Source organism: Hyaena hyaena, unplaced genomic scaffold, assembly GCF_003009895.1.
Source record: "Hyaena hyaena isolate Hyena2069 unplaced genomic scaffold, ASM300989v1 scaffold_315, whole genome shotgun sequence".
Lineage (NCBI taxonomy): Eukaryota > Metazoa > Chordata > Mammalia > Carnivora > Hyaenidae > Hyaena > Hyaena hyaena.
In genome coordinates, this window is record NW_024080948.1 from 27,235 (window position 1) to 40,751 (window position 13,517).

General features: G+C 46.0%; 1 protein-coding gene and 1 non-coding gene across 2 annotated transcripts in view; one reads left to right on the plus strand and one right to left on the minus strand.

Annotated features, from left to right (window-relative positions):
• The window catches only part of GDF5 (growth differentiation factor 5), a 4,559-nt gene extending 1,295 nt beyond the window's left edge, over nucleotides 1-3,264 (plus strand). The window contains exon 2 of the mRNA XM_039248753.1: nucleotides 2,390-3,264. Within this exon, the coding sequence (XP_039104684.1) occupies nucleotides 2,390-3,264 (875 nt within the window). The remainder of the gene's footprint in view (nucleotides 1-2,389) is intronic.
• TRNAE-UUC lies at nucleotides 1,385-1,469 on the minus strand. The gene has a single exon. It is a non-coding gene; the product is annotated as a tRNA-Glu (tRNA).
• Nucleotides 3,265-13,517: the final 10,253 nt, after the last annotated feature.

Here is a 13,517-nt window from a genome sequence, read left to right on the forward strand (position 1 = left end):
TTTTTTTTTTTTTTTTTTTTTTCTTAATTAAGTTTATTTGTTTATTGGGAGGGGAGAGTCCGAGAGAGAGGGTCAGAGAGAGAATCCCAAGCAGGCTCTGCACTGATCAGGCTCAGAGCCTGATTTGGGGTTCAAACTCACAAACTGTGAGATCCTGACCTGAGCTGAAACCGAGAGTTGGATGCTTAACTGTCTGAGCCACTCAGGCATCCCAAGACTGGGTGATTTCTGACAGCCGTTCAAATATGAACACTTTATGTCCTGTCCTAAACACACACAATTTTTATCATCAGCCCAGGAGGGTATCTGTTCTCTTCACTTCTCCCTATGCTCACTTAGCATTGCTGTTTTGGCGTTTCCCTCTCCACTTGCTGTGTGATCTCAGCAAGTTCCTTCCCCTCTTAGGGCCTCAGTTTCTCTGTGAGTGTGAAGAGAGAGATGGATTACTTATTGCCATGGTTGCTTGCAGTTCATATGTTCTGGTTCCGTGAGTCTTAAGACTTTGGCTGGCAGGGTGGGGGAGGGGTCAGAGATTGGGAGAGGCTCTTCATTAGAGTTGGCCGTGGGGGAATGACAGGGTGGGAGGAAGCAGGAGGCAGCAGGTCTGGCTGGGGTGGGGGAGGTGGCCTGGCTGCCTGCCCAGCTGGGGAAAGCTGTGACCCCTTGGGGGCTCATAAAATAAGTCCTGTGCCCCCCAGCTCTAAGGGAACTCACAGAGGGGGAGATGGGGAGTTTAAAGGCCTAATTAGTCACCTTCTAGAGCAATGTATGAATGCTTCCCAATGGCAAATTGGTATTTAGGAAGGAGGGCATGCTGATTCAGAGACATGACAGAGTTTCTCTCACACACACAGCCTTATAATAATACATATACGCTGAATCGCACACACATGTATGCATGTGAACACACAGCTTCTTGCATGTATACACAGAATCTTCTTACATATACGTACATATACACAAGCACAATCACACGTGCACATGTCTCTCACATATACTTTACCTTTTATTTATTTATTTAAAAAATTTTTTTATATTTATTTATTTTTGAGAGACAGAGAGAGACAGAGCTTGAGCGGGGGAGGGGCAGAGAGAGAGGGAGACACAGAACCTGAAACAGGCTCCAGGCTCTGAGCTGTCAGCACAGAGCCCGACGTGGGGCTTGAATCCATGAATCGCGAGATCATGACCTGAGCCGAAGTCGGACACTCAACCGACTGAGCCACCCAGGTGCCCCATACTTTACCTTTTTTTTTTTTAATGGTTTTTTTTTTTTTTTAATTTCTAGGAGAGAGACAGACAGCATGAGCAGGGGAGGGTCAGAGAGAGAGGGAGTGACAGACTCTGAAACAGGCTTCAGGCTCCGAGCTGGCAGTCAGCACAGAGCCCGACGTGGGGCTTGAACCCACGAACCGCGAGATCACGTCCCAAGTGAAAGTCGGACGCTTAACCGACTAAGCCACCCAGGCGCCCCGCCCCATACTTTACCTTTTATAAGCCCAATCATACACACACACACACACACACAGTCACTCACACACATGCTCATATACCCAGCACAGTAAGACATGTACACAACAAAATCATTAGACTAGGAAGTCAGAAAATTGGATTGTAGCTTTATCATTCACTACCTGCAGACTTTCGCAAGTCACTTTCCCTCTCTGTGCCTCATCTGTAAAATGAGAAGACCAAGATCTTCTTTAAGGTATAGTGGAAGCCGTTCAGGATTTGGTATAAAAAGTTCTAGACTAGGGGCACTGGATGGCTCAGTCAGTTAAGCGTCCAACTTCAGCTCAGGTCATGATCTCATAGTTCATGAGTCTGAGCCCTACATCGGGCTGTGTGCTGACAGCTCACAGCCTGGATTCTGTATTTCCCTCTCTCTCTGCCCCTCCCTTGTTCACGTTCTGTCTCTCAAAAATAAAAATAAGCATTAAGTTCCAACTCTGCTTTAGCTAGGTGATCTTGGGCAAGTCACCTAACTTCTCTGAGCCTCAGATTCCTCCTCTGGAAAATAGGGCTAATTATAGTACCCACCCCACCTATCACTCCAATGAGATATCATGTAAATTAATAAATGGGAGAGGGACAGCTAGAGCATCTCTGATATGTGTTGTCTTTGACACAAACACCCAGAATCTTTCAAATCACCACAGCCACAGCTACAGATGAACAACCCTTGTTTATTTTGGTAGGCTGTTTCAGAAGTTCCCTTATTTTGAAAAAGGCTCTCGTGGTTTGGGTCTTGGCCTCTGTCACAGAGTCGGGGAGAGGTTAAAGAAAGCTATCTCCAGAGGGGAGAGAGCTGTGGCCTTTCCCTGAGGCCTCGAGGTGACTGGCTCCCTTGGTGAGGTTGCAGGGAATGACTTCTGGGTGTTCTCTCTAGATGACCGAGGTCCTGTGGTCAGAAAGCAGAGGTACGTGTTTGACATTAGTGCCCTGGAGAAGGATGGGCTGCTAGGGGCCGAGCTGCGGATCTTGCGGAAGAAGCCCTTGGACGCGGCCAAGCCAGTGGCCCCCGGCATCAGGCGGGCTGCCCAGCTGAAGCTGTCCAGCTGCCCCAGCGGCCGGCAGCCGGCAGCCTTGCTGGATGTGCGCTCCGTGCCAGGCCTGGACGGATCTGGCTGGGAGGTGTTCGACATCTGGAAGCTCTTCCGAAACTTTAAGAACTCAGCCCAGCTGTGCCTGGAGCTGGAGGCCTGGGAACGGGGCCGGGCCATGGACCTCCGTGGCCTGGGCTTTGACCGGGCTGCCAGGCAGGTCCACGAGAAGGCCCTGTTCTTAGTATTTGGCCGCACCAAGAAACGGGACCTGTTCTTTAATGAGATTAAGGCCCGCTCTGGCCAGGATGATAAGACTGTGTATGAGTACCTGTTCAGCCAGCGGCGAAAAAGGCGGGCCCCACTGGCCACGGGCCAGGGCAAACGGCCCAGCAAGAACCCCAAGGCCCGCTGCAGTCGGAAGGCGCTGCATGTCAACTTCAAGGACATGGGCTGGGATGACTGGATCATCGCACCCCTTGAGTATGAGGCCTTCCACTGTGAGGGGCTATGTGAGTTCCCCTTGCGCTCCCATCTGGAGCCCACGAACCATGCAGTCATCCAGACCCTGATGAACTCCATGGACCCTGAGTCCACGCCACCGACCTGCTGTGTGCCCACACGACTGAGTCCCATCAGCATCCTCTTCATTGACTCTGCCAACAACGTGGTCTATAAGCAGTATGAGGACATGGTTGTGGAGTCTTGTGGCTGCAGGTAGCAGCACTGGCCTTCTGTCTTCCTGGCTGGCACATCCAGGACGCTGGTCACAAGAGCCCCTCCCTGCACTCCCAGAATCAGAGAGGCTGGGAAGCTGCAGCTGGGAGTGTCTACACAGACTGCGTGAAAGGGGGTCCAACAGCCTTACTCTTACTCTGAGTAAGACTGGGTTAGAGATTCCTTTCTATCCACAAGTCCCCTTGTCTGAGGATTTCTGCCTTTCTGCTGCTCTAACTGCTGGGACAGACCCAGGGAGACAAACTCTGAATGGGACTGAGACCCAGAAGACCTTGTTTTCTTTCCCGAGACCCAGCCCACAACTTCTTACCTGGGCCTTTTTGGCTTCTGGACTCTCCAGGGAGGGCTCCTCTTGGGAAAGTCACAGCTGCCATCCCCACCTTGAATCACCATTGTGCCTGGGGACTTCCTGCCCCTGGGGCAGATGAGATGCTGATTGGGCAGGGGTGGGCAAGAGTGGGAGAGGGCTCGGGCAGGGGTGAGGAGTGTGAGGCTGTTAGACTGTTAGATTAAAATGTACATTGATGAGATAAAAAGCAAAACTGTTACTAAAACTGTGGCAAATTTCTTGTTTACTCTGGGGGACCCAGTGACCTCCTTAAAGAAAGACTGACCCATGGAGGGGAGGTGGGTTGCCTCAAGCACTTCGGGACAGAGAGTACAAGCTGAGTAGGGCCAATGCTACCTTCAACCCCACTCCCATTCCTTCCAAAGGCCCTTTGGTCTGGAGCTCCATCTGCTCCTCTGGGACCTGGAAACAGACATAGGTTTTCTTTTGACGTTCCCTAGTCAAGCTTGTTGTCTCCTAAATGGAACCTTCCATGGGAGGGAAATTGGGGATTTCATTTCCTCTAAAATCATCCCCACTTCATTCATTACCTGTTCCCCTCCTCATATACTCACAGAATCAGCTGGCCACCATTTAGAGGGTCCTCTACCTTTCCATGGGGAACCTGGGCTTCCAGGGCTCTCCTCCTCCCTGTTGGGGCATCTTCTTTTTGCCACTGACCACTGTTCCTTGAATGATCTAGTCTGTAGCTCCACTACCCTCCAGCTTGGCAGCTTTACCACTCCTCCCTGCTCATCCATTACCTCCTACCCATCGCCCCATCTCCGGAAACAGAGCTGGAGTCCTTCCCCTTTACATTATATATCATACAAGTACATACTTATACATTAGATAAGTAATCTCTCCATTAACCTTAGACAGACCAAGGCCAGACACATCCTGACAATGTTTCCTGCTTGGGGCTTGGCCCAGAGTAAATGCCCATTTCCCTTTATCCTCTAGAATCCTTAGTTGGGGGCATGAGGCATGAACACTTGGGAGGGGAACACAGCCTTCTGGCAGGGAAATTTGGGCACCTAAGTCCTCATTCTAAAGGCTCAGGACCAGGCTCTGCCTGACTGAAGAGAGGGAGGACTAGGAGAAGGGAGTCTAGGCCTCTGCTTCCCACCCAGGGGGCCTCAACATTTTCCCCATCTCTCTCCAGCTGGGTCTTTGATTCCCAGGGCTCCTAGCCAAAGCTGTTTCAACAGTAAGGATTCCTGCCCAGCTATGGGCAGATCTTGTGTCCCTTCCCTCTAGGCCCGAAACTTGTGTTGTCAGGACCTGAAACAAGAGCCCAGGGCAGGGGGCAGCCTACCTTTGAGCTGCCTCCCTGGCTTGGAGGCCATTACCTGTCCCTGAGGGGCCAGTCTGAACCTGGAGCCTAGCCCTCCCTGGCCAGGCTTCGTTGTGTTTGGCTGGTGGCAGGCCTGTGAGCTCTGGCAGTAAACAAAGGAGCTGCCACAGCAGACAGAGTTCTGGTGTAAAAGAGGAGAGTAAGCCTGGAGGCAGTGCCGGAGAGGCCAACCTGTGGGCTGTGGACACAGGGAGAGCAGTGTAGAAGCAGAGCGGCTGGAAACCCAAAGGCAGAGAGAGAGGCAGAGGACGAAGGGGTCACAGGTGGGGCTGGCTCCTACACACACTGATTTTCTGAGCCGTGTGTCCCTACTTTCTTGGAAAGTCTGACAGACTGGAGCGGCACCCTGCCTGAGCCCTGTCAGAGAGCTTCCTGTCATCTCAGCCTCCGTGTTCTTCCTGCTGAAGGCCTGGGCACTGAATCGACTGTTGTGGTCTGGCTTGGTACCTAGGAGCTTCCTCTCCCACCTCAACCTGCTCTAGAATTCGCTTTCACAAAAGAGCCACTCAGACTGTGTACCCTCCCCCTTCCCTCCCCAGACTTATGGGGATCCAATCAGATCAGTGTGGGGAACAGCCTTTCCATGCTAACCATCCCATCAGCTGCCTCCTTGGACAGTTATCATCACCAGGCATCCACCTCCAGTGTCAGTCAGAACAAACTGCGGACTTGTATAGGACACTTGTGTGCAGAAAGGCGCAAGGTTTGTATCATTCTTCAGAGGTCAAAAACAGGCTCTCAGCTGAGGTTTGCAAACATGCTCACGGCTCTGAAGGGCTCAAAAGGCAGCCCAGTTTCAAATTTCAGATCTGTCACTTAGAGTTAGAGGCCTTGGGCAAGTAACTTAATTCCATGAACCTTGGTTTCCTCATTGTGGGGGTGGGGAGGAAGAGGGGGAGGGGTAGACAATATGCCTATTTCATAAGGCTAACTGGGAGGATATGAAGGACACTCAACACAATGGCAAGCACAGACGTGGCACTTGATAAATTTTAGCTGTTATCATTATTGTGCCTCCAACAGTACTGTGAAGCAAGCAGGGCAAGGACTATCACCCTCTGTTTTTATAGATGAGGAAGCTGAAACCCAGAGAGGCCACTGCAGGCCTCCTGCATGTCTCAGTATTCTTTGTGCCATTCTTGCTACTTCTCTGGACCCCCAATTCCACTAACTCCAGTCCTGGCAAGTAGTCGAATTACCTTCCTAGAGCTTACCTTCCGATCCAGAAGTTTCTCCTTGGGGGCACGGCATGTTAGTTTCTGGGGAGAAATAGCTAAGCATATTGGTTATGGCAGGAACGATGAGAGGCCCATAGGGGTGGAAAGAAGTGAGGCTCCTTGTGCTCTGATGCCGTCTCTTATCCCTTTCCACCTCTCCATGTCCAAGGGCCATAAGCAGGAGACTCTGCTTTTCTAGGGCTTGGAACACACAACCTTGGGAAACCTCTCAGACTTCACTTCGACTCCACAACTACTTCCTTGGATCTGTATACACATGTAAGGAAACAGAGTAAGAAAGGGTTAATCACATATGCTTGGGAGTCAGGCAGATTTGAGTTTCAGTTCTAGTTCTAACACTTGCCGGCTGACCCTCTCTAAGCCTTGGTTTCTCTATCTGTAAGAGAGGGATCATAATATCAAATTTAATGGGCCTGGGATTCGGGAGAGGGGATATTTATTCATTCCATTAACCTTCAACCCATTCATTCATTCTTTAATCAATAAATATTTATTGAAGGTCTACTATGGCCCAGATGCTGTGCTGAGTGTTGGGATAATAATAACAACCACAGGGGCGCCTGGGTGGCTCAGTTGGTTAAGTGCCTGACTTCAGCTCAGGTCATGATCTCATGGTTCGTGAGTTCAAGCCCCGCATTGGGCTCTGTGCTGACAGCTAGCTCAGAGCCTGGAGCCTATTTTGGATTCTGTGTTTCCCTCTCTCTCTGACTCTCCCCTGCTCATGCTGTGTCTCTCTCTCAGAAATAAATAAAAAACATTTAAAAAAATTTAATAATAACAACCACAATTGTAAATGTTTATTGAGGGCTTATTATGTGCTAGGTACTGTGCTTAGCACTTTACCTGAATTCTCTTATCTTGCCATGACCATGTTCTCAAGTTCCATGAATGAATGAAAGAGAAGATAAAGATCCTGAAGGATGCTAGGATGATATCATAATAGGCTGAATTGAAGGAGATGGAATAAAATAAGAAATAAAATTTTTTAATATTTATATATTTATTAATATATAATATAAACATAAAAAATTATCCATCTGAATGCATGAAACCCACCATACAAGTACAGGTTGTTAAAAAAATGTGATTTCACAACTTCAGATGGGAAAGAGATAGTGTTACAGGTAGTTCTGAACTGAATTGAATCAATTGAATATAATGTGGATGCTTCAATGCAAATATTAGTGTGGGCTTCATTAATAAGCATGTAATATGCAAACCCAAGGAAGCTTCGGTTCTGCTCTGTGAGGCAGGATGTGGGGAGTATTGGATGGACAGTGTACGGGAGAAGCAAAGTCAAGGGTGAATCTTGTGGTTTTCTTGCTTGGGCAACTAGGTGGAAGGTGTGCCATTTAACAACAACAAAAAAGAACACAGAAGGAGGAAAAGATTTTTAGAGGAAGATGATGAGGTCAGTTTTGGACATGTCAGGTTTTAAGAACTCTTAAGACATTAACTTTAAATAGGAAAAGCAGAATTCATTCATGAAGTGATAAAAAGAAGAAAGGATACATACACATGATAAAAGCAGGTTTGTTGGTTGAGCGGTGAGAAGTCGAGTTTCATTCTGATGGCTTCTCATTTCTTTTTTAAAAATTTTAATGTTTATTTTTGAAAAAGAGAGAGAGAGAGAGAGAGAGAGAGAGAGACTGCACACGAGAGGGGTAGGGGCAGAGAGAGAGACAGAATCCGAAAAGGTTCCAGGCTCTGAGTTGTCAGCACAGAGCCCTATGTGGAGTTCGAACTCACAGACCACGAGATCATGACCTGAGATGATGTCAGACACTCAACCAACTGACCGAGCCACCCAGGTGCCCTAGATAGCTCCTAATTTCTATTTTCTCTGTGAAATAGGAGATGAGGCCATCTGTTCAGAGCCAGTAGGAAGGGATCAGAGTCAAGGTTGGAGGAATGTGGAAAAGGTTCCTGTTATGGGTTTAATTGTATTGCTCAAAAAGATTTGTTAAAGCCCCAACCCTCATACCTGTGACTGTGACCTTATTTGGCAAAAGGGTCTTTGCAGATGTAACCAAGTTAGGTGAGGTCATTAGGCTGGGCCCAATATGACTGGAGTTCTCAGAAGACAAGAGATGCAGAGACTGGCAGATAGAGAGAAGATCATGTGATGACAAATGAAGCGGTTGGGTTATGCAGCTATAAACCAAGAAATATCAAGGTAAAGAGCAAGGAGAGATCCTCCCCTAGAGCCTTCAGAAAGAGCATGGTCCTGCCAATACCTTGATTTTGGACTTCAAGCCTCCAGAATTGTGAAACAATACCTTTCCATTTTTTAAAACCACCTAGTTTGTGTTTGTGTTGTTGTTGTTGTTGTTGTTGTTGTTATGGTAGCCTCAGGAAACTAAATAGCAATTCTGGAGATAGCAAGCCTAGTTGAGCATTAACAGAGGTTGGATACCATATTTAGTGGTACTAATATGCCCCTTGCATGATTTTCTTCAATAGGACTCAATAATCTGGATGCAGGCATGGAGTAAATGAACAAGTACAGGATTGCAGTCTTTCTAGATGGACAGGATAGATGGACGTTTGAGCAAGGGAGTTAATATTGGTAAGAGAACAATTAAAATGATAGAGCATGGGACCTGAGCTAGATAGAAGTATAGAGAGGAGAGGGTTGACAGACTATAAAGAAAGAAGATAATAAAACCTGGATGTCTCATTGGGGTAAAATGACAGGTATATTAAAAGTAATAAATGAGGGGTGCCTGGGTGGCTCAGTCAGTTAAAGCGTCTGACTTTGGCTCAGGTCATGTTCTCGCAGCTCGTGGGTTCGAGCCCCACATCGGGTTCTGTGCTGACAGCTCAGAGCCTGGAGCCTGTTTCAGATTCTGTGCCCCCTTCTCTCTCTCTGCCCCTCCACCCTTGTGCTCTGTCTTTCTCTGTCTCAAAAATAAATAAACTATAAAAAAAAGTAATAAATGAAAACTAAAAGAATAGGATGGTAAAAACACAGAATGACATAAATTAAAAATTTCAGAATTAAAATGATTCAGTGATAAAGTCCAGGAATTGTCCATGGGAGTGGGTGGCTGGTCACTTCATATATATGGAACTATAATCATATAATACATAGCCTCTTGTGATTGACTTTTTAATTTAACATGTTTTCCAGGATCATCAATATTGTAGCACTTATCAGGTAGTTCATTCCTTTTTATTGTTGAATAATAATCCATTTTCTGAACATGCCACATTTTATTTATCCATTCATCAGTTAATGTACATTTAGGTTTTTTCCATTGTTTGGCTACTATGAATAATGCAGTGATGAACATTCATGTACAAGTTTTTGTGTGGACATAATGTTTGTTTTTTAATTTTGTTAATGTTTTTTTTATTTCTGAGAGAGAGAGAGAGACAGCGTGAGCAGGGGAGGGTCAGAGAGAGAGGGAGACACAGAATCCGAAACAATCTCCAGGCTCTGAGCTAGCTGTCAGCACAGAGCCCAACGTGGGGCTTGAACCCACGAACCGTGAGATCATGACTTGAGCTGAAGTTGGACGCTTAACCAACTGGGCCACCCAGGCACCCCGTGGACATATGTTTTAATTTTGACCTAGGAATGGAGATAATGGGTCATATGGTAATTCTACGTTTTCATTCTAAAGAACAGCCAGCCAGACTGTTTTCTAGAACAGTTGTACCATTTTACATTTTCATCAGTAATGTATGAGGGATCAAGTTTTTCCACATTCTTGCTAGCACTTTGTATTTTATTTCTGTTCGATTATAGCCATCTAGTGGATATGAGAAGTGATATCTCATTGCATGTGTGTGTGTATGTGTCTGTATATTGTTTGTATTTTCCTAATGACTATTGATGTTGGTCACCTTTTAATTAGCTTGTTGGCTATTTGTATATCTTCTTTGGAGAAATGTCTATTCAAATCTTTTGCCCATTTTTAATTGAGTGTTCATTTTTTTTTATTACTGAGTTGTAGGCTTCTTCATATATTCTAGATAGAAGTGCCTTATCTGATACCTGATTTGCAAATATTTTCTCCCATTCTGTATCTTCTTTCTTTCTTTCTTTCTTTCTTTTTTTTTTTTTGAAGTTTATTTATTGGGGTACCTGGGGGGCTCAGTTGGTTCAGTGTCCAACTCTTGGTTTTGTCTCAAGTCATGGTCTCACGTTTCATGAGTTCAAGCCCTGCATCAGACTCTGCACTGACGGTGCGGAGTCTGCTTGGGATTCTTTGCCTCCCTCTCTCTCAGCTTCTCTCTCTCTCTCTCAAAATTTATAAATAAACTTAAAAAAATAAAGTTATTTTGGGGCACCTGGGTGGCTTACTCGGTTAAGTGTCCGACTTTCGCTTAGGTCATGATCTCGCGGTTCGTGGGTTCGAGCCCCGCATCGGGCTCTGTACTGACTGCCAGCTCAGAGCCTGGAGCCTGTTTCAATCTGTGACTCCCTCTCTCTCTGACCCTCCCCTGTTCATGCTGTCTCTCTCTCTCTCTCTCCTAGAAATAAATAAAAACATTAAAAAAAAATAAAGTTATTTTGATAGAGAGCACAAGTGGGGGAGGGGCAGCCAAGGGTTGGGAGAGAGAGAAAGAGAATCCCAAGCAGGCTTGTAAGGAGCCCAATGTGGGGCTCAGACTCACAAACTGGGAAATCATGACCTGAGCCGAACGCCTAACCGACACAGGTACCCCCCCCTTTTTTTTTTAAGTTTATTTATTTTGAGAGAGTGTGTGTGAGTGTGCCTGTTGGGGAGGGACAGAGAGAGAGGGAGAGAGAGAGAGAATCCCAAGCAGGCTCCACACTGACTTGAGAAGCCCAAGCAGGGCTCTAACTCACAAATCATGAGATCATGACTGACGTTGAAGTCAGGAGTCGGGACACTTAACTGATTGAGCCACTCAGGCACCTCTCTACTTTCTTGATGGTAATTTTTAACACAAAATTTAAAATTCTTATGCAGTCCAATTTGTTTTCTTTTGTTATCCATGTTTTTGATATTGTATTTGAGAAGGTTTTATTGGATGCAAGATCATGAAGATTTACTTTTTTTCTTTTTCTTTTTAATTTTTAAAATGTTTTATTTATTTTTGAGAGAGAGAGAGAGAGAGAGAGACAGCATGAGTAGGGGAGGGTCAGAGAGAGAGGGAGACACAGAATCTGAAGACAGTCTCCAGGCTCTGAGCTAGCTGTCAGCACAGAGCCCAAAACACAGGGCTCGAACCCACCAACGGTGAGATCGTGACCTGAGCCAATCCTGGACGCTCAACTGACTGAGCCACCCACGTGCCCCCCCCCCCATTGTAATATCCTTGAGGGCAATGACCAAGTTCTAGTTCTTTGTATTTTCTCTTTTTTAAATTAATTTACTTATTTTGAGGGGGGGGGGATGGATGAGAGTGAGCATATGCCAGTGGGGGAGGGGCAGAGGGAAGGACAGAGAGAATCCCAAGCAGGCTCCACACTGTCAGCATGGAGTCCAGTGCGAGGCTTGTACTCATAAACTGTGAGATCATGATCCAGGCTGAAATCAAAAGTTGGTTGCTTAACTGACTGAGCCACCTAGGTGCCCCATAGTTCTTTGTATTTTCCGTAAAGCCAATGAGTAAATATTTTCTGTGGAATAAGATTTTGAGAGTGACATAAATGTTTTTATTTCAACTTTATTATTTTTTAAATGTTTATTTATTTATTTTGAGAGAGAGTGAGAAGCCCATGCACACAAGTGGGGGAGGAGCAGAGAGAGGGGGAGAGAGAGAATCCCAAGCAGGCTCTGTGCTGTCAGGGCAGAACTGTGAGATTATGACCTGAGCCGAAATCAAGAGTCAGACGCTTAACCAACTGAGCCAACCAGGTGCCCTGAATGTCTGAATTTCAATGTGGAGCTTCTGAGGAGAAGCACGGGAATCCTGAGGGGTGGAAGCAGTACAGAGGAAGATGAAACATAGACAGGGAGAGGGAGCTTTGGGAGAACAATGGAGGTTGCTGAGGCTTCAGCCTGAGGGTTTAGGACACAAGTTGCTAGCAAGCCCTGGCTGTAGAAAGCAGCTTAGCAGCCCTGGGGAGTTGAGACCAAGGAGCAGGGGGAGGAGCTCTGTGAAGGGCCTTATGGAACCCTGCAATCTCCATGGGTTCCAAGATAGATAAGCTTGTCCATACCCTCAGTTTGTTCTCAGAAAGTTCCTTCTAATTTCTGTCCTAACTGAAACTTGGCCTTCCTCTTTGAATATTATTTCTCCGGTAGCCTTCCTTCTCTGGGATGATGATTGTCATTATTCTATACCCTGTGTGTGTTAAGACTGACAGTTGAAAGAGTTTTCATCCACTTGCTTTCCAATACTACCTTCAATCCATTACCCCTCTGCCTGCTGCTCCTTCATGACTAATACTGTATGTTCATACTACTTCCAAACTCATGGACGCTCTCTGTCTATCGTAGCCTTTGACCTCAGGCATAGAATACGCCTCTTCATTCCAAATCCAGGCATCATCCTAGGTAACCTCAATGTCTGTATAGATGACGCCTAAAACGTAGGCCATCAATTCTTTGAAGGCCTCCACCCTAGGAATTTTTACTTCTCCTTTACTTTAGCTACAGTCACCCCCTGCATTTGGTCATCACTCAGAACAATTCTTACCATAAAAATTTATATTAAAAAAATCTAATGGTGTGCCTGGGTGGCTCAGTCGGTTAAGTGCCGACTTCAGCTCAGGTCATGATATTGTGGTTCACGAGTTCAAGCCTTGCATTGAGTTCTGTGCTGACAGTTCAGAGTCTGGAGCCATCTTCAGATTCTGTCTCTCTCTCCATCTCTGTCCAACCCCTCACGCTTGTACTCTGTCTGTCTCTCTCTCAAAAGTAAATAAAACATTAAAAATATTTTTAAAAAAAATCTGGTGCCTGGGTGGCTCAGTCAGTTGAGTGTCTGACTCTTGATTTCAGCTCAGGTCATGATCCCAGAGTTGTGGGATCGAGTTCAGCAATGGGCTGCCTGCTAAGTATGAAGCCAGCTTGGATACTCTTTCCCTGTCCCTGTGTCCCCTCCCCTGCTTGCATGTGTTTCTCTCTCTCTCAAATAAATAAAAATAAAATAAAATAAAATAAAATAAAATAAAATAAAATAAAATCTTCTCACTGTCTGACTGCAACTTCTTATTCTTTAACCTCTCACTGAATTTTCTCATTGTTTTTCTTTTAGTCACTTGTTCTTTCTTCTTTTCTAACAGCTTCTTTGTCTCTTTAAATCCTTCACTATACAGATTTCCTGGCCTATTACTTCAACCTCTTTTTTTTGACAATATCATTACTTTCTTTGTGCTGATGATATCC